Source organism: Calonectris borealis, chromosome 3, assembly GCF_964195595.1.
Source record: "Calonectris borealis chromosome 3, bCalBor7.hap1.2, whole genome shotgun sequence".
In the NCBI taxonomy this organism is placed as follows: domain Eukaryota; kingdom Metazoa; phylum Chordata; class Aves; order Procellariiformes; family Procellariidae; genus Calonectris; species Calonectris borealis.
In genome coordinates, this window is record NC_134314.1 from 27,757,708 (window position 1) to 27,776,717 (window position 19,010).

General features: G+C 41.6%; 1 protein-coding gene across 1 annotated transcript in view; it reads left to right on the forward strand.

The window, feature by feature from the left end:
* The first annotated feature begins 1,791 nt into the window (after nucleotides 1–1,791).
* Nucleotides 1,792–19,010, forward strand: part of HCRTR2 (hypocretin receptor 2) — a 34,131-nt gene continuing 16,912 nt past the window's right edge. Inside the window, exons 1-3 of the mRNA XM_075148032.1 lie at nucleotides 1,792–2,180; nucleotides 16,194–16,372; nucleotides 17,836–18,079. Coding sequence (XP_075004133.1) covers nucleotides 1,952–2,180; nucleotides 16,194–16,372; nucleotides 17,836–18,079 — 652 coding nt within the window. The 5' untranslated portion in view covers nucleotides 1,792–1,951. The remainder of the gene's footprint in view (nucleotides 2,181–16,193; nucleotides 16,373–17,835; nucleotides 18,080–19,010) is intronic.

Here is a 19,010-nt window from a genome sequence, read left to right on the forward strand (position 1 = left end):
TTTCATAAAACCATGTTGTTTCTTAATATTTATGCCTTTTTAATTCAATTCCTTACTATTGGTGAGGGAGGAAGAAAAAAGCACTCTATGTCAAAAAAGACATCACCTATTTCAGACTTTATGGCAACTTGGAAGCAAATATTGGAGTTAGGGACCAAGATTTTAACATATGAAACAAGCTGGAGCATTAATGTGGTTGTCTGTTGCTGATCACCAGATTATCATGTTCTATGTCTTTTCACCACTAGTGAAGACCATACATCTCTTTTTGTGTACCAAGTAGACCTGCATTCCCACATTCTCATGAGATTTTAAATAGCTTCCCAAAACTCATACCTTAATATAACTTTAGATGTTTTCATTAATTGCAGAGTGTCTAATCTTTATTTATGATGCTTGCAAAGCCTGCCTTTCTAATTTATGTAATATAGGTGCTGATCCTACCTTTATATATCTGAGTATATCTCAGTCTTTAAGATATTTAGCCTAAAAGGTCCACTCAACTTCCCTGTAGAATAGGAAAAGGATTTTTTTTGTTTGTTTGTTTTACAGGGAACTAAAGCAAAGAGAGCATGTCTATAGAAATAGGTGCCCAAAGGCAACACTGGGTGTAGGTATGCTGTGTTGGACTTTGAAGGCAATAGAGAAGGCTGCATACGTATAAAGACCAATTCAGAAAGCTAAAGTACCGTCTAGAGCTAAGCACTAGTGTTTATGAGTATATGCCCCTCTATTACATTTACGTGTTAGAAGTAGAGTCCCACCATAACAGTTCCTCTATTCCTGTGGAGGTGCAGACTCCGCACTTACTTAACTGAACGAGGTGTGTAATTTCACAATGGAAGTGGTGCTTATATCAGACTCATTAAATCATTCAGCTAGGAATTGATCAGATTATCTGAATAAGTTTTTTTCAGTCAGGGAGGGACAAGTCCAGACCTATCCCTACTCTTTTGGGAACTGTACACTGGACAAAGTATGAAAATAATTCAAGAAGCAATGACCAGAAGCCAGGAATCCTATCACGCTGTTTAACTAGCACTTCTGGGCTCTTTTGAATTGCTTTCCGCCAGCTCAGCTCAATTCCAAATAGCTAAGGGGCAGGTGCTGTCCTGACATCCCATGCTGGACGTTTGAAACAACCTTAGCGCAGGGAGTCTGCATGTGAGCAGTGAGCTCTCAGTGATCTGCAAATCCAGTGAAACCCTGCGCTTGTCTCATCAGTGCTCTTAAGGATTTTCCCTTCGGGGTTAATTCCTCTGTTTTAGCCTCGTGCCCAGCCCAACTTTAAAAGGGGCACTGAAAGGAGACAGCCTCATTAGCCATTCGTTTTTAATGGCTCCTTTCACCCTGTGCTTCCTTCCACAGCAGCCTTCGCCTGCCTTTAATCTACAAATACCTTGAACATATATGGTATTTAATGTAGAAAGGTCTAAAGAGAAGTGCCTGTGCGAGAGAGGGTGTGAAACTGTGGAGAACCAGAGTCGGAAGAGGGAGCAGGGTCGGGGGGAAGAGATGCGAAGCTGGGGATGAAGTGTCTGGGGAGGAAGGGGGGGTGCAGAGATGCGGGGGGATGTGGGGGTGCATGGTGTGGGGAACGAAAATCGGCGTCGTCCGAAACGGACGTTACTTTTCCAGCAGGGGCAGGTGCAGTCCGGAGGCATGCAACCCACCCTGACCATCCTTTTCCCCTTTTCTCCGCGGGCTGCGCCCCCTGCCCGGCCGGGGAAAAGGCTGGTCAGGGCGGGTTGGGGACCGACGCGGATCCCCAGCCTGTTCCCGCATTGGCTCCCGTAAGTTCCCGCGTCATTTTTCTCCCCACACCCCGCTTTTCGCAACTGGCAACCACAAGCCTCGATGGACGGGCGGGAGAAAGCTCGGATGCTCTGAGAGGGTCTGGTTTGTTGTGTTTTGTTTTTTTTTTCCCCAGTCCCCGGACCGACTACCAGGGATGTCCGGGATTCAACCCGAGGATGGTTCCCCTCCGTGCAGGAATTGGACGACCGGGTCGGAGCTAAACGAAACGCGGGAGGTTCTTTTAACCCCTTCCTCCGACTACGACGATGAGGAGTTCCTGCGATACCTCTGGAAGGAGTATTTGCATCCCAAGGAGTACGAATGGGCGCTGATTGCCGGCTACATCGTCGTCTTCATCGTGGCGCTCGTCGGGAACGTCCTGGGTGAGTCGCGCTCCCCCGAAGTTCCCGTTCCCCCTTGCCGAAGTGGGGTTTGCACGGATGGTTTTTACCCGTGACTGGAAACCGGGGGTGGGTTTCGCTTCTCCCTCTGGAAATGCGGGTGTCCCCAGCCGCGGGGGAAAGTTAAAGCCGCGCGGAAGGGGCCTTTGCTGCGGGACGCCGTGAAAACCGCTTCTCCCTGCGCTTGCGAAGGGCTGCGGCGGCAGCCGCTCGCTGCCGGGACTGGGCGGGCGCAGAGGAGCCGGCGGAGCTTACCGGAGGAACCCGGTGGGGGGAACCGGGGGCTGCCGGCCGGCTTCCGTCCCTGTCCGCCGGGCTGAGGTGCTGAAACCCTCCCCCGCCCTGCCCGCCCCGGCCGGCGGCTCCGCCTCTCAGCCCTCCCGGGAGGCTGCTGCTCCGTCTCACAGCCCCGGCCCGCTCGGCGAAGCCCGGCACCGCCCCGGGAATAACACACGCGCGGTGTTTTCTGAAGGGCAGAGATCGGGGGTGCGGTACGGGGCGCGGGGTAACGGACACGGGACGGCGCCCGCCCCGTGAGGGGAAGCGGCGGCTGCTCCCCTCAGCAGCCGCGAGCGCGAGGCTCTCGCCTCGGCGGCGTAACGGCCGCGCTCGCGAGCCGCGCGGAGCGGGGATTGGCAGCGGGAGGGGGGGGGGAAGGGCGGGGCGGCGCCCTCCCGGGCTTTCATTGAGGGAAGCGAGGCGAGGCGGTGCCTGGGAGCCCGCCCCCTCCCCGCTCCCATTCATCCGCGGAGGAGGCGGCGGGCGGGGGCTGCTGGGGGCCGTTCGGCGCGCCTCCGGCGGGAGCGGGGGGGCCGGCAGCCCTCGGGCAGCGGTGGGGGGGAGTGTGGCGGAGAGGCGAGGGCACGGGTGGGCTGGGGCGACGGGAAGCGAGAGCGTTTACGAGAACAGGCGGGGGCGGTGTGGGCGAGCGGCGAGCGGGGTCTCGCCGTCGGGAGCCCGCCCGCCGCTCCCCTCTCTCCCCTCCCGAGCGGAGCCGCTCCTCCGCTCCCCTGAGCCGGCTGCTGCAGCCAGCGGAGCGTGACTGAGGGCGGGCGGGCCGGCCCCACGCCGGGGATTGTGGCCGGGCTGTCGGGGAAGGCGCTTGTGCCGGTGTAGGGGAGCGCGCCGCCCCCGGCCGGCCGCTGGCTGCGGGGGGCGGGTGGGGGGCGGACACGCGTGTGTACATGTGTGTCCTCACCGACCGCTGCTCCTTCCCGCAGCCGTACCCTTTTAGTTTGCTGGTAGCCGGGTGAGCGGAGATGAGGTTGGTCTTCATCAGTCCTGCGTTTATGAATGAGCGTGAATGCGGTGTGACCGCCGGGGAGCCGGTTACGCCTTGAGAACCCACTTAGCGGGCGTCACGGCCATTTGCATTCTTCATTTCCATCAGTGACATTTTCATGAACGGAGTGGCGCACTGGCGCGCCCAGCCCTGCCATACGGGTCTTTCATTCATGTTTTTCAGAAGGATTTATGCGTGTCAGGGCTGTCATCTGCAAGCTCTCTAGGCTACCCGAGGCAAGATGCAAATAAGACTGCAGCCAAAGGCAAAATTTTGCAAGGCTTTTTTTTCTTTCAACGGGCTGATGATGCTTCCCCCCCCCCCCCCCCGGAATGGTGCGCCAACTGCCTGTAAACATCCAGTGTGCACGTTGGCGAAACCAGTGAGTTTTCAGCCGAAGAGGTTACGTTAGAGCTATTCAGAAGCCTGAGCATGTTTGCTCGGTCCATTGCTCGGCAGCCAGCTTGACAGGCAGTGTAAAGATAATAGCCCTCGCAAAGAGGCTGTACTTCAAACTGGAACGAAAAGTGTCCTTCGTTCTGATCTTGAGCAAAGACGGTTTTAGGAGAACTACCTGTGTTTATCTATTTGCCTCCACCCGTTCTGTAAACAGGCTGTCCCCTCGCCTTTAAAGATTCAAGGTCAAATCTTCAGCCATAGGAGCTCTCACCCTGTTTACACTTTTTTCCCCTGAAGCCACGAGGAGACAAGCTTTCCTCTCTGTGCACTTGCAAACAGAGACGTTATCGGTGCTGATGTAGAGCCGTTCCTCCCTGACATTTGGGTACGTTATCTTTTAGCTTGAGATGGAAGCTGGCATTTGGCGGTCCACCCACCTTTCCTTTTCCTTTTACTTTCCTTACTCGGACTGCTTTGCTCTTTAAACTGCCTTTGCGCATTACACGGACCTCACACCCAAACTGCTGCTTCTGTTTACGGGCAAGTTGTTTGTGGGATCTGCAGGTGCAGGTGCTCGTTAGCTGAACACTGTCTCATCTTTATGCAAGAAAGCTCATACTGCACTGATTGCAGGCTCACGTGATTTTGAAGAGAGAAATGGATGTGGTCTAATGCTCTTTCCAAAGACTTTTTTCTGAAACTTTATTTGGCTACCACTGAAAATGTGATATAGAACAGTACACATTTTGAGGTCTGTGAGGAGGTAATTTTCCCTGCTTGAAAAAATCCATATTCAAGGTTAATCTGGGATTTAATCATGGACGTTCTTGAAGCAGAGCAGCAGTGGCTCTAAAGAGAGTTTTAGTGGCTAATAGTGCTTTATGGTATCATCCTTAATGATGCAGTGTGTTCCTCTGCTTATGTTTGACCAGTGCTGCTGGACTGGTGTGGCATGTGAAGTCAATGCTTTGATTCTATTTTGTCCATGTCCTATTCAGATAGCACTTAAGTAACCAGGAAAGACCCTTCCCTATGTGGTACTGAAAAATTACATTTCTCTCATTTTGATTTGTGCATTCACATGGGATGAAGAAATTCATTGTGTCCCAGCAATAACATCTGTGCAAGTGGAAGGCACAGCACATCTCTCAGATGTTAGTAATAAACTAGATTGAAGCATTCTGACAGTTAATTAACAATGAAGGGTAGAATCAGAAGCTTGAACTTTGATTGACATCTACTGGGCTCTTGAGTGAGCTGCACTGCAGGAATTCTACTTATACTAGCATATAACAAGCTCTGCATTGCTATTTAGCTTTCAATTTAATTAGGAGAATTGACATACACTGTCCGAGCTGCTGCACAAACCAGCTAAAATGAAAACCATTAGCAAGTCTCTGCATTTGAATGCAAGTTTCATTATTGCATTCGAGTGCTTCATGTCAATGATTCTCATGTGTGCCTACACTGGCTGCTCACCAGAGATTTCAGTGCAAGCCACTGAAAAGAAACTGAAGACTTTTTAGGGCATATTTACATGAACATTCAGAGAATCTGAAATCCGGATGATAACATCAGTATGCTTTGTCCTATTTTCTTCTTCACTCAGTCACTATTTATCACTAGAAGCAGAATAGGTGTTGCGGATAAGGACTTTCTGTTTTGCAAACAAGACCAAAAGATTTCTTTACCACTGCACAGCAATGAAACTCTTGCAGCTTTTTTTGCACAGCTAATGCAGAACATAGGACTTCCTAATGGAGAATGTATGTTGACTGTCGAGTAAATACCTGTTTCTTCTTTATTTGAAAACATTGCATTAAAAACATTGCTTAAAAATAGAAAACTAGATAATTAAAGAAGGAAACATGTTTTTAGGATATACGGAGGTCTCTGGTTACTGACATGATCATTCCACACTAACCAGTTGCAGCAGTTAATAACTGGAATAAGATCACAAGGGATTAATAAGTAATGTACAGCTCCATACATTAACTCCATTTATACAGGTAAAGAATGGGAATGGTTCTCGTTTAAGTTTTTAATTCGCATGGGTCAGAACTTTTCTAATGAAATGGTTTCCCTCAGGGAACACGCATTCATCAAAATCAACATGTACAGTCAAGATCACTTGGTTTGATCAAAGACTGAATGCAGAACAAGCAGCCTTCTGGTGTCCCACCAGCTGGGCTGCTGGGCCTCTTGGCAGCCCTCCCCAGAGCTGGCAGGAGCTGAGATCCTGAGCACACACAACCTGCCAGCACCCAGCTTGAAAGTCCTCAGCATTGCTGGCTTCCAAAGCTAAGAGACCATGCAGGACATCAGTGAGAGATTTCAGAAACTTTCTTTACTCACACAATTTGATGATACTTGTTTTTCTTTCCAACTCAGAATGAAACCAAATTTAATTGACAGAGGATTGCTCTTCTCTGGATAGCTCTATTATTTATTATATATTTTACAGTAACTGCTAGTTATGCTGAGATCTGTACAGAACCCAACTGTGGTCCTTTCCTCAAAGAGTTCAATCTGACTCATAGAGCTCAACAGCATTCATTTGTTTTTTATTCATTGTAGTTTGATTTTTTTATGGCTGGAGAAGAAAAGATTTGTGTATAGTTCTAACCCCAGAGTCCTAGTCAATGCCCATCAATAGGCAACTGTCTTAAATGCTACTTTGTTACCATTTTAAAGGTATCTGGTGAATACTGAGGTCTATGCATACATGCATGTGCTGGTAGAATTGGATGAGTCATGTATTCTCTTAAACGGTGCCATGATCTTCATGAACCCTATTTGATTGCCGTACATAAGCTATATTTCATTTAATCATGTTTTAAGTTACTACATTTAATTTTGTCCAGATTACTTGGGGAATCTGGCACTAAAAGGGCTTTACTTTTGCAATATCAGCATGAGAGTCCCTTTTATCTGTTGGATGAATAATAACTAGATGCGCTTTATCATTTTTAAAAAGATAACCACATAAGAAATGATATAATATTTATACATTTCATCTACCTGAGATATAGAATGTATGAGCTCAATTTATGTAAGAGTTTGAGTATCAACTGAAGTACATTGGTGTTTGCATAATATGGGGATTACTGGCAAGAAAGAGTCATGTACATCCTTGTGAGATACACAAAAAGTAGAAAAACATTAGAAGATGAAGCTGATTTGAAATTATGCCATTTTCTTTCTAGATTCTTGTATCCAGATGTGTAATTAGTTCCACTCTGTATGCTTTCTGACCAGAGTCCAGAGTGGGAACAGTTCTACTTTCCTTTACGATTCTTTATGTTGAAAGACAACTCTGCCTAGTGTGAATAGTGCAATCCTATTGAACCCAACTCTAAAAAGGGCAATGCCCAAGACTGAAGGAAGGTGAGCTGCAAGAGATGCTTGATGCCTTGAATGGTTTTGTTTCATTTTACTTTCAAGATGTACTCCTGATAAACGTGTGAAACTTTAAAAGAACTTATCCCATTTAATTTTATACATTCTCAAAGCTGTTGGAATGATAGTTCTGAAGACCAGCTCTGCTATTCAGACCCAACAACCTTGATAGTGGCAGAATATGCTGCCTAGTATTAATTTTGTACTGTGAGTGATGTTTGGAAAGAATCATTTATCTATGGAAGAAGGAAAGTAACTCAGCAGAGCTATTCAGCAACTGCACAGCTACAAGATCAATAAAAACAGTAAAGCCCTGTCTGCCAGGAGCTGAACAGAGACTAACACATCTTTCCCTTAGGTCAGTGAAGTACTCTTCAGACAGAAGTGTCTTTGGGGCATTACCAAATAAAATGAAAGCTGTTGTCACTTCCTGCTTTAACTCATCATCTTTCCAAAAAATTGAAGGTTTTGGAATGCTTCTTTGTTTTTAAAGCGTTGTTTACTTTCTGTGTTGCATGTCAAGTGAAACCTTTTTTTTTTGGACATTAGCAGCTGATTTACTTACTGTATGACTCACAAGTGGAATTTGTCAGAGAAGAGCTAGAATGGACTGTTCCCCGGGGAAGGAGAGCCAGGAGCTGAGGGCAGCAGCAAGATTGGCAGGGCACTGCACTCACCAACACAGTCCCACAGTGCCTGAGAGCATGGTAGGTCTGGTGATGTTTGCCAGCGTTCAGTCACCTCCCAGCAATTGCCAGACAAATCCATAGTGATGAAGCAGTTCTGAGGTTAAGCCAGAAAGTAAAGTCAGTGGGTGAGGATTACAATCAAAATCAGCAAGGCACATGCATTCTTGCAACGTGGTCTTTGCCTGAGCTAAGTGTGAGAACCTGAGCTTAAATGCAGCTCTCAGGCAAAGAGGTGACCCCAAAAAAAGAAGCGTCTCACACCTGTCTCCGAAAACTCTGTTCCCAGCAGCCTGATCCCAGCTTACATGCTGCCCTGTACCAGAGCTGGCTGCCAGCACAGGCAGCTGGCCCCTGGGCAGGGGTCAGAGGTTGCAGAGCCTGGGGGTGCACTCAGCCCTGAGAGAACTGTGCTCTGTCTCCTGGTTCTCAGCGCAGTAACACTGCAAGGATTTTAGCCCGGTTTGGGGAATATTATATGGGCAACGTGGATTCATGATAGAGATTCAGAAGTTGTATACTATGCAAGATATTTGCCGTAGCATTTCACTAGCATAGTGAATTGTGTTTTCTTTGTGTAATCTAAAGAAAAAACATTCTTACATCTACGTTAGAAACAGACATGGCCATGGAAGGGATTTTCCTAGAGCAACTCCATTTTACACTGACTGATGCATTTTGAAGCATATGGTTTCAAAGATGCACAGCATTTCAGCTGTGGAGCATACCTTGATTTTAATGAGTCATGCCGGTTTAAATTGAATCATAGTGAAGTGTGAAATATTTTTATTGTAGTGTCATGTGCAGTATGACAGCTATATTTATGGTCCTTCCACCTCTGACATGAAGCGTGTGTAAGCATTTTGTAGGCTTTTTATCATTACCATGAATAGAAAAATAAGAATATCAAATGTGATTATGAAATAACTGGTCATTCAGTATAGCCAGCTCTGCAGAGATGACCAGGGCTGCCAATTAATACTTGTAATGATTTGTGTGTGTATGTGTGTGTGTCTGTGGTGGGACAATTTAAAACCAATCTGCCTGTGTTAATTAGTACAGTTAGTTCAGGAAACTCTGTGATGGCACCTTTCACTTCCTCCAGAGCTGACCAAACCTGGCTTTTTTGGCAGTCTGTTTTTATAGCATAGCTGATCTTCTGGTAATAACTCCCATTTCCATAAGATTGTTAATTGTCTAAGATTATGTAATGTGACTGAGTTAGAAAATGAATCCTGTGCCAATTAGATGGTTGTGCTATTATTCCCAATTGTAATCTGTAGGGATAAGCTTCCAGCAAGCAGAATTTAGTTCTTGTATTCTTCTCTAGCACCGTAATAATGAGGCATTACAAAAAATATAGAAGTGGGTTGGAGAACATGAGTAACCCACAACCCCCAACTCATAACTCCCTTTAAAAGCCTGAGTACAATAGAGCACTTGGCAGCTAGAAAACATCTCAGAAAATATATTGCTGCAGGCTAACTAGTTGCTATATATCTGTTTTATTTATATAGATTCTCATTGTCTTTTGTGGGAGACAGTGCTCCATTAGTGAAGCTGATATTCCACGAAATACTTTAAGATTTCATATGTTCAATGTTATGCAGCTATATTTCTTACAGTTTCAGTATTTTCCCTAGAGTTCTACTAGAAAAAAGTGGTGGAACCTCCACATATGTAGTTGTTTATGTGTGATACATAGGGAGCATGATCTAACCACCTACTCCTTTTGTCATGCTTCCATGAGTTTGTTCAAATTTGTTGACACATCTAGTGTCTCCTGTTGATGAGGCGCTATCACTTCACTGGCAGGCTATGTAATTCCTTTGTGTGTGCCACCCAGAATACTGTCCATATTTTCAGCTGTTGCATCACATATTCAAGGACAGTCCTTATCTGCTGGGCATTATTACCAGCTGTAGGAATTTTTTCAATATTTCCTTTATAATAAATATAAAAAGTGTCTTTTCTTTGTGTCATTCTTTCTATTACTTTTTCAACATAAACTTGGTCTTATGTTGGACTCCTTTTTTCGGATAAGATTAGTTATGTAAAAATTGAAGTAATGTGTGAGTTTAGAGCTTAATAGTGGATAAGAGATGGACAGTCTAGGAAGTAGATATCATCTTCCTATTCACAGAAGAGATCGCTCTGTTTTAGATCTTTTATTCTAATTAAATATACTCTGCAATTTAGTTAAAGTGTTTCTCTTTAATCAAGATCATCAACAAAGTTATTGAAAGACTCATGGAAAGCCTTCCTAAAACAAATAAAATAAGCTTAGTCTTAGGCATCTAATTTTTAGACTCTTAAGTTAAAGCAGAAGAATCCTCCATCAGGAATCGTTCATAATGAAAGTAGTTTTAATGACAGCGTTTTTCCTTCCAACAGTATGCATTGATTGAGTGTTTCCACAGGGACTCTAGCTCTCCAGAATCCCATTTGGTAGCCTATCTACTCAGCCTTCCTTTCAACATGATTGTGTTGCTCAACACTCCACCACCCAGACCTTGATTCGTAGTAGGTAATGGCATCACCAAAAAAGACCAAGGGGGAGAATGCCATGTGAAGAACCAATTAATTGCCAGGTGGAAACAATTTTTTTTGTGGGGGTAGGAGGTAGAGAATAAATAATGTGTAACTCAAATCTATTTAACACTTTTTTTATCACTGTTCGTAAAATATTGTGAAGGAGTAAAGCTCTTTAGAAGATTTCTGCATTTGGAGATGTTGATGACCTGTGCTTATAATCTCAGCATTACTTCCAAATGACTTCTGGATGGCCATATTATGATATTTTAGTCGAACAATTGTGATACTGAATTACCAAAGCAAAATAAAATCATTGAAGTTTAGTATAATAGAAAAGAAAATGATAATTCTTTGTTTCCATCCATCTGGGATTCATTATTCACCAAAAATGAGGTAAGAGGTAGCATCATTCATTTATATAATGAAATGTCAGGTATTGTTGATTATGGAAATTATGTTTCTATTTTGGCCAAGAAGTCACTCTGGAAGACGACCCATTGAATAGGAGGTTGACAAGACTTCTGGAGTGTTAGGGAAATGGTTTAGGGCTGACATGTAAAAAACAAATTGACAGCTGAACCAGCAGTCCACCAGCAGAAGGACTGCAGCACAACGTTTAATATGCTCAAGACAGTGTAAATCTTCCAGGAGGCAAGCAGCTGCATTTTATACCAGCTGGAGCCTTCATATTGTTTTCATATTCAGCTTGAGATACAATGAGTATGCTAATTGAATAGATGGCATTACAGCCTCTAATTAAAATGCTTCAGGACACTAAACCAACAGGGATTAAATGTGTACATGAAAAATACCAATCTCACTGTACCATCATATTTGAGAGGGTTCTCTTCTTCAGGAGAGAATTGATATATATGAAACTTTCTTGATGGACTTCTAACAGCATCCGTCTTAAATTTTTAACTTTTATTTGAATTTGTTATGTTTAGTCCTTCCTGGCACTTGCCTGTGAGACTTTTTTGGCGGCGGGACATCGTGAATGTTTGGAGGGTGGGTTCGGGAACAAGCTTCATTATCGCAGAACTGTCCTCGCTTGGGGAAAGCCTCCACAAATTTTTCCAAACGCTGCCAGCCTGGCAACTCAAGTTAGTTTCCGAGCCTTCGCTGACACTGTGTGGCAGAGGAAGGAATAGCAATCGTTTTGCTTAAAACTCTTGATTCTGGCGGAAGAAAATGAACGCATCAGCCGTGAGACGAAGGAGTTATGAGAGTCGGATTACTTAATAACCATTGGAAAAGTAGCTGCTCTTTGTGAAAGCTGGCCTGCATGTTTTCATTTGCAGTTATTAACTGTAACTTTGAGTGTTTTTATAAAGTAAAAGCAAAAATATAGAAAATAATAAAATACACTGGGCAGGTAATTAGGTTCCAGTAGAGTTCTAGCAGTCGGGAAAACCATGCACAGTAGGAGCACGTTTCTGAGTTACATTTCTCCCACATTTCTCTCCCACTTTTTTTTTTTTTTTTTAAATTCCGATCCTCTTTTCTTCAATGCCTGTGTTAATACTGTTTTTCCCACTTCCTTCCTCACTCCCATTTATAGCTGGGAACATCAAAGGTTGCATTAAAGATTTGCATATAATGTTAAATTAAGGTTTTATTCAAAGCTATTTTTACTATTTCACCGATTTTCAGTGGGGGTCTGAAGAGCTCAATAGTCAAACTATTTTGCACACCTATGAAATAATAATTTTTGAACACAGGCTAGAGCATCTTTCTCAGTGATCTGCTAGATCACTGCTATATCAATGAAGCTGTTGTCCAAGACTACTGAATAACCTTGTACTGTGGTAGACTCAGGAGGACTATATTGAATTAACTTTCTGTCATTCATACCATTCTGTCCTATTCAAATAATTTGCAACAAAACCTCACAGCTCAGTTTAGACTTGCACTGAAAGAAAACATTGTCAATGCTTTGCAGGTTGAAAACAATACTGCAACCAGCAGAGGGCAATGAGGCAGGGGAAAAGCTGGCTTGTTTTTACGATACTTTCTCTTCAGAGGCTTTTTTACACAAACTTATTTTTTGTAGACATTCATGGAATAAGTTTCTGGGATACTTAATTATTATGGTAGGATGTAAACATGCTAATTAAGATGCTCTTGTGCTATGTGCCGTACAAAGAATGGAAAATGGTCTATGCTGCAAAGAACGGATAAGGTCAAAAGGGGAAACGCACAAGCATAAACAGAGAAATCTCAAGTAACAAATTATACTGCATTTCTATGCTCGTAAATTATTATTTTTTCCGCCTTTCAGGTGCCTCTTGCCCCTGTAGATTAGAATTCAAGGGAATTCAGAGCTATTTTCTGTACATTGGCTTTCCTGCATACTGCTACTCCCTGAGTAGTAAGGGGCATGCTCTTTTATATTTCTCTGAGGAATAGCAGGTACTGGAGTTCATCTAAATTCCATCCGTGTTAAGCCAGTGTGATCTGGAAGGCTTAGTACAGAGCTGGGAATCAGGAGTCCAAGTTTCTTATTCTGTGTCTGGTTTACTGTATGGCCTTCAGCAACTTCTGTTCTGCACTTCACTTTCCTTGCATCAGTGATGAAAATGATAATATTTTCTTAGCTCTCTGGGGTATCATGAGGTTTCATTTGCTCATACTGATAGAAAGCTTTGAACACAACATGCAAAATGCTATTAATTGATTTCTGATACAGTTTGCTGCCAATGAGATTGACCTCACATCTGTTAACTTAATGGATTTGTTTTACCAGAAATAATGTTTATGTTCAGGTGCTTTCCCCAAACAGGTCAGCACAGGAATGCGAATAGGCCTTGTCAAAGAGCATACATAACCCTTGTATCTGGCACCTTTAGGCACTGACATCTTTTGCTGAAAACAATGCACTTCTCTGAATCAGCTAGAATGTAAGACTGTTGAAACCATAGCATAAGAACAAAGTAGCCAACCGCTGAACTTTTAAAACAACATTTTATTTAACTTTTGCCTATTGATAAGAAATAAAAAGTACACAAAAACATTGCCACTTAATATTAACTTTTGCCTAAGTACAGGACAGGACCATACTTTCAATATGAATTGCACTCAAGACAAAGAACAAGCCATAAATAAAAGCCCAAAGTGTTAAAATTAAAAATGAAATGGTGTTTGCAATTTTTTTCCCCAGCATTGCATTTCCAACTGCGAACAACATTCCAGAGGGGCAGCAACGTATTATCTTCCCTGTTAGGTCCTGCCTTTGCATTGGCAGAATGTAAGTTATAACTGTAGTAATCCCATGCACCAAGTGACAATGATAAAGCTCTGGATAGCTATGTTGTAATCATCATGCAATACTATAGAAATAATTACTTTAGTAGGTAACTTGAATCACCCAAATGGGAAGTAAATGCAATTAATATGATGTTTCCTTTAAGGTTTTGATTTATAAGCCTTGCCTTTCAGATATCTGAGGCCACAGTTAAAGAGAACCTGAAATTCTATATCCAGGAAGAAAACAATAGAAGAAATGGATACTGTGGGAGATTTTTCTCCAAAAACAGTCCAAGAACAATGAAGAGCTTTGCGGAGGGGTTTTGACTTGCATTTACAAGAGAGTGATAGATGTATATCAAAGATTAAATTTATACAAGCTATAGAATTTAGAACCATGTCTGCAACATGTTAAGAGATATGAAGAACATCTATTGTGGCGCAACAGGGTTTTCAGATTAAATTTGGAAGCCTATATCCTTAAAAAATAGTTGATAAAATCACCTTCTCTTAGAGAAACTGAAGGCCACCTAGCCTCTCCTTCTCTTTTTGTCCTAAATTACCCTTAAATGTCTAAACATAGCCCTCATGAAGAAGTGCTCCAATCTGAGCTCCTCCTAAAACTCTAGTAAGGTCTTGAATAAGTATTCCGCCGATTTTGGTCACTGCACCCTGACAACAAAGGTGCAATCCAGTCTGAAGAGTGTCCAGAGAACAGCAACAAGGATGGCTGCAGAAGTTCTAAAAATGACCACGGTAAAAGATAAAGAGTTCTGGAGTTGTGCAATCTGAAAAAAATATAAGGAAACGTATAATAACGATCTTTACGTATGTGAAGCATTGCCGCAGGGAAAAACTCTTCTTCATTGCTGCCTGTGTACAGGGCAAAAAGTGATATAAATAGCAGCAAAAGAAAGGTAGATTAGACATCAGAAGATTCTTTTTTTAATAGGGAAGATAGTTAAACGCTGCAACACATTTAAGAGAGGCATGATATCTTCAAATATAACAGATTTTAAAATGTAAACTTGGCAACAATGGCTTAGTGGTAGTCTTGCTGTAGTTGTGCTGGTCTAGAGACTTAAGCAAGACAAGATTTGTGGAATGAAGTAATATATTTTATTAGATCAACTGATGCAGCTGGAAGATGGACCAAGCTTTCAGGCACACCATCCTTCTTAGGATCTAAAGAAGCATCTGATTTCAGGAACTGATGTGCCTTAAAGTCTGTGTATTTTTTTCCAGCTGTTTTAGCTAGTTTAATAAGAGAATGGCTTAACTCTATCTGATTCCATTTTAGATTTGGACAACCTCTTGAGGACCCTTCTAACTCCATTCTTTAGCATTCTGTGATCTGTTTAATGTACCTAAATTAAGCATAGTGCTATATCCTGACAGATTAAGGAGACTTTGAATCTTCACCCGGATTTGCATGATGGATGAATTATTTTTTACAGGAGAAGAACCTTTGATGTACAATGAGTTGTACCATTTTCTTACAAGAAGCATTGTGGTGCTTCTGGAAAATTTTGTGCATGAGTTTTTAAAGAGCTTTTGGTGACTGAATCTAAAACATTCAAAAGCTATTGATTGCTACAATCTCTCAGGGTTTTACTTCCAAAGTTATTAAAAAACTTATTTTTAGGCTAGTTTCACAGACTCAATTTTGGCATTTTTAATGTATTAGCTTATGAATTTAGTGCAACCATGTTAACGGACTGATTTGCCTCATTTCTAAAAGCCTTTCAAATTGAAAAAGATGGAAAAAAAAGATATAAAACAAGCTTTAAAGGCACATCTTTTAAAATGTCTGCTATGTGCTGCTTTTGATCAGTAATCATCATCAAAAATATACCACATTTAAAATGGGTAGCACTTAATACTGCAAAATTACCTTTATTTACCTACCTCAAATCACAGTTACCCAGACAAATGTTACAGATACTCTGCAGATGCAACAGATATATTATGCCCAGCAAAATATTTTATAAAATTATTGTTGGCTTGGTACGGTTTACAAGATTCCATGTGGTAGCAATTTGAATTAAGCATCATGATATCATAAAAAAAAGATAAACTTTTACAAATGTGGATTTACAAATGTATTGCCGTAGACTGGAGCCAATGGGTTAAACAGACATGAAGAAAGTTGTGTGAATAGTTAGTGAAGATAAACTAGCAGGAAAATAAGGTGCTTTATATATCAGGTTATTTCCCATGCTGTGGCCTGTGGAAAACTATCTTTTGTGTACTAAGATTCTCTCTACATGGACCCCCTTGTTACCACTCTAGAAGAAAATGCATGGTTCTTACACTGAACTACATATTCAAATATTCAGTGTGAAACAAAGGACAGAAACATTTCCTCAATTCTGCAAAGCCAAGTGTTTTCCTGTTGAAGCGTTGCCTAGTTATTTCCATCTCACTAACTTGTCTTTCCAAATTCAGTTTGCATTGCAGTGTGGAAGAATCATCACATGCGGACAGTTACCAACTATTTCATAGTGAATCTTTCCCTGGCTGACATTCTGGTCACAATTACTTGTCTTCCAGCAACTTTAGTAGTGGACATCACAGAAACGTGGTTCTTTGGGCAGCCCCTCTGCAAAGTGATTCCCTACTTACAGGTATTATTTTACTGTGTTTGTGTACATGTTACCCACATTACGAAAAAGAGAAAGAACAACAGCATCTTCCTAACAGCGATGATCTGATGGAAGTCTATCCCTGCTACTGAAGTAGATATCTCAGGGTACATGCTGAGGATTAAAGGACTATTCCACTTGTGAATATGTTTATGCTTATTAGATATTGTTCTTGGCCAATCTGATTGTTAGAGTTGGGCAACACACTTTCTGGATCATTTGTCTGATGCTCTTCACTTTTTGAGATCTTTTTTAATAATTCAGAAGGGATATAAAGCAATAAAAATGTCTTTAAATAGAATTACAGTCATTTATGCTCTGTGTGTGTGGACCTAAACAGCTACACAAGTGTCCAGGACAGAAAATCTGAACTTCTGAAGGAAGGCTGGGCTTTCATATGTGTTTAGTGACTTACTTTGCATTCTTTAGAAATAGTCAAAGTATACAGGTTCATTGGGAGCTGATCAGATTGTCTGCCTTAAGTTATAGTTGCCACCACATACTCTGTGTGTGTGGACTTAATTAGTTATGCAATCATTTGCACCAAAATGATTGAGAAATACCTTTCCTAAGAACAGCTGGTTCGATGAACGACTGGGCATACTAGAATGACAAGTGCTTGGCCTTTCAGTCATTATAAATTGAAAGAATTAAGCAGAACTCTGAATGTATGCAGGTGATCAGCTCTGTGCCTCCAGCACAATTTATGTTTTCAGCAGATACCTGTATGGCTGAAGAGCCACATTGTCAGGGGCAACAAGGGCAACAGTTCTCCAGCAGGTATATCCTCTACTCGATACAATCAAAATCACAAAATTTTTTTCAAAACCTCCATTCTAGTGGAAGAAAATCTGAAAAGAAAGTAAAATGATCACCTAGTGTACAAGAGTGAAAGAGTAAAACCAAAGTGATAGGTTATGTACTATACTGAGTAGAAGGTAAAATGACTTAGTCTGCTTTAAGCTGATTGTTGTTGGCTTTTTTTTCATGAGACCTTGAATTTCCACTGTTCCTGTGAAAACTGAAAAGGCAAAATGGTGTTACTGGTATCCAAATATAACATAGAAAACAAAAAAAACAAAATTGTTCTACAAAGAAAAAAGATCTAATTAGTTGTCTAATTTTAAAAGTAATTTTTCAGATAAAGTTTTGCAAATTCTAAATTGCATAAATTTGCTCTTTCAGAAGCTGACCCTGCTACGCCTACTCAGTTTGGGTAGCACCCTAATTTGTGAATTGTCCTTTTGATTCTAGTGGGACTACAGCAGATGAGGATATCTGTTATAATTCTGTTAGAAGTGATTTTAAAAGGAGTCTTTTTCTGGGAATAATTGCTATTTAATAGAAATATTTTTTTTAAACTCTGGGAAAAAATTACAATAAATAATTTTGAAAGCTCTGAAAAAAATTACATTTACGTTTACATAATATTTCCTTTTCTTTAGACAGTTTCAGTCTCTGTGTCTGTACTAACTCTCAGCTGCATTGCTTTGGATCGATGGTATGCAATTTGTCACCCTTTGATGTTTAAAAGCACAGCCAAGCGAGCAAGAAACAGCATTATAATTATCTGGATTGTGTCCTGCATCATAATGATTCCTCAGGCTATTGTTATGGAGTGCAGCAGTGTGTTCCCAGGACTAGCCAATAAAACCACCTTGTTCACAGTGTGTGATGAGCACTGGGGAGGTGAGTGTGTCATTGACCGTAAAGACTGAATTTGTACTGCTGTTAAGTAACAAAAATATCAGGACATATTAATATGCAGTCAAGTTGTATAAACATATCACAAAATGTTCTTAATTATATAAGCTTTCCTAGAACTACCGTTTTTCAAATACTGTGAAATCCTATTTTCTTTTGTATTGCTAAGACTTAAAGTACATTTGAAACCAAGTTTAAATGAACAAGGCTGGCTTGTGTCTTGACCATGTCAATGTTTCCCAGAGGGTAGAAATGTTCCCACCCTTAAATGTTTATGCTTATATAATCCTGTGATAGATGGACATTGCAGGTTTACAAAGCATTTAGTATTTAGCCTTAAAATATTTAGCCTTAAGAAATTACTACACAAGAACAGAATTTCTGTTTACCTGATATATTGCTTTTGCTAATTGCTGATATTTGACTAGTCTTTATAGATATCTCCTGAGACTTCAATGCAAATTGCATGTCATTACAGAATTTACAGAGATGTCATCAATATGGGGTAGCAAGTTAGTCTACAATTTGAAATTTGTCATGGACAAGATAATTTAAATAACTTTGTAAATTTAATCAGTTACAAATGATTCTATCCAAGAAATGCAATTCTGCCTTTCCAGATTGACTTTGAATCTAACTTGTTCTGTATTCGAATTCAGCTGTAAGAAGCCATAAGGGTTGCCAGGGAGTAACTACTTCTATTGTGTCTCTGTTCACAGCAAGTGGTGTTAGCCACCCACCCGAATGGTTAGGACTCAACTCCGGTGGGCCTTGGCATAACTCCAACGCTAATAGAGCGTGTGAGTTACATGCTGTGTCTCTGACACTGGATATAATGACCATCAGTAATACCATTATTCACACACAGGAAAATAAAGCCAAGTTTGCCAAAACATATAACTAAAAGGTGCCCATT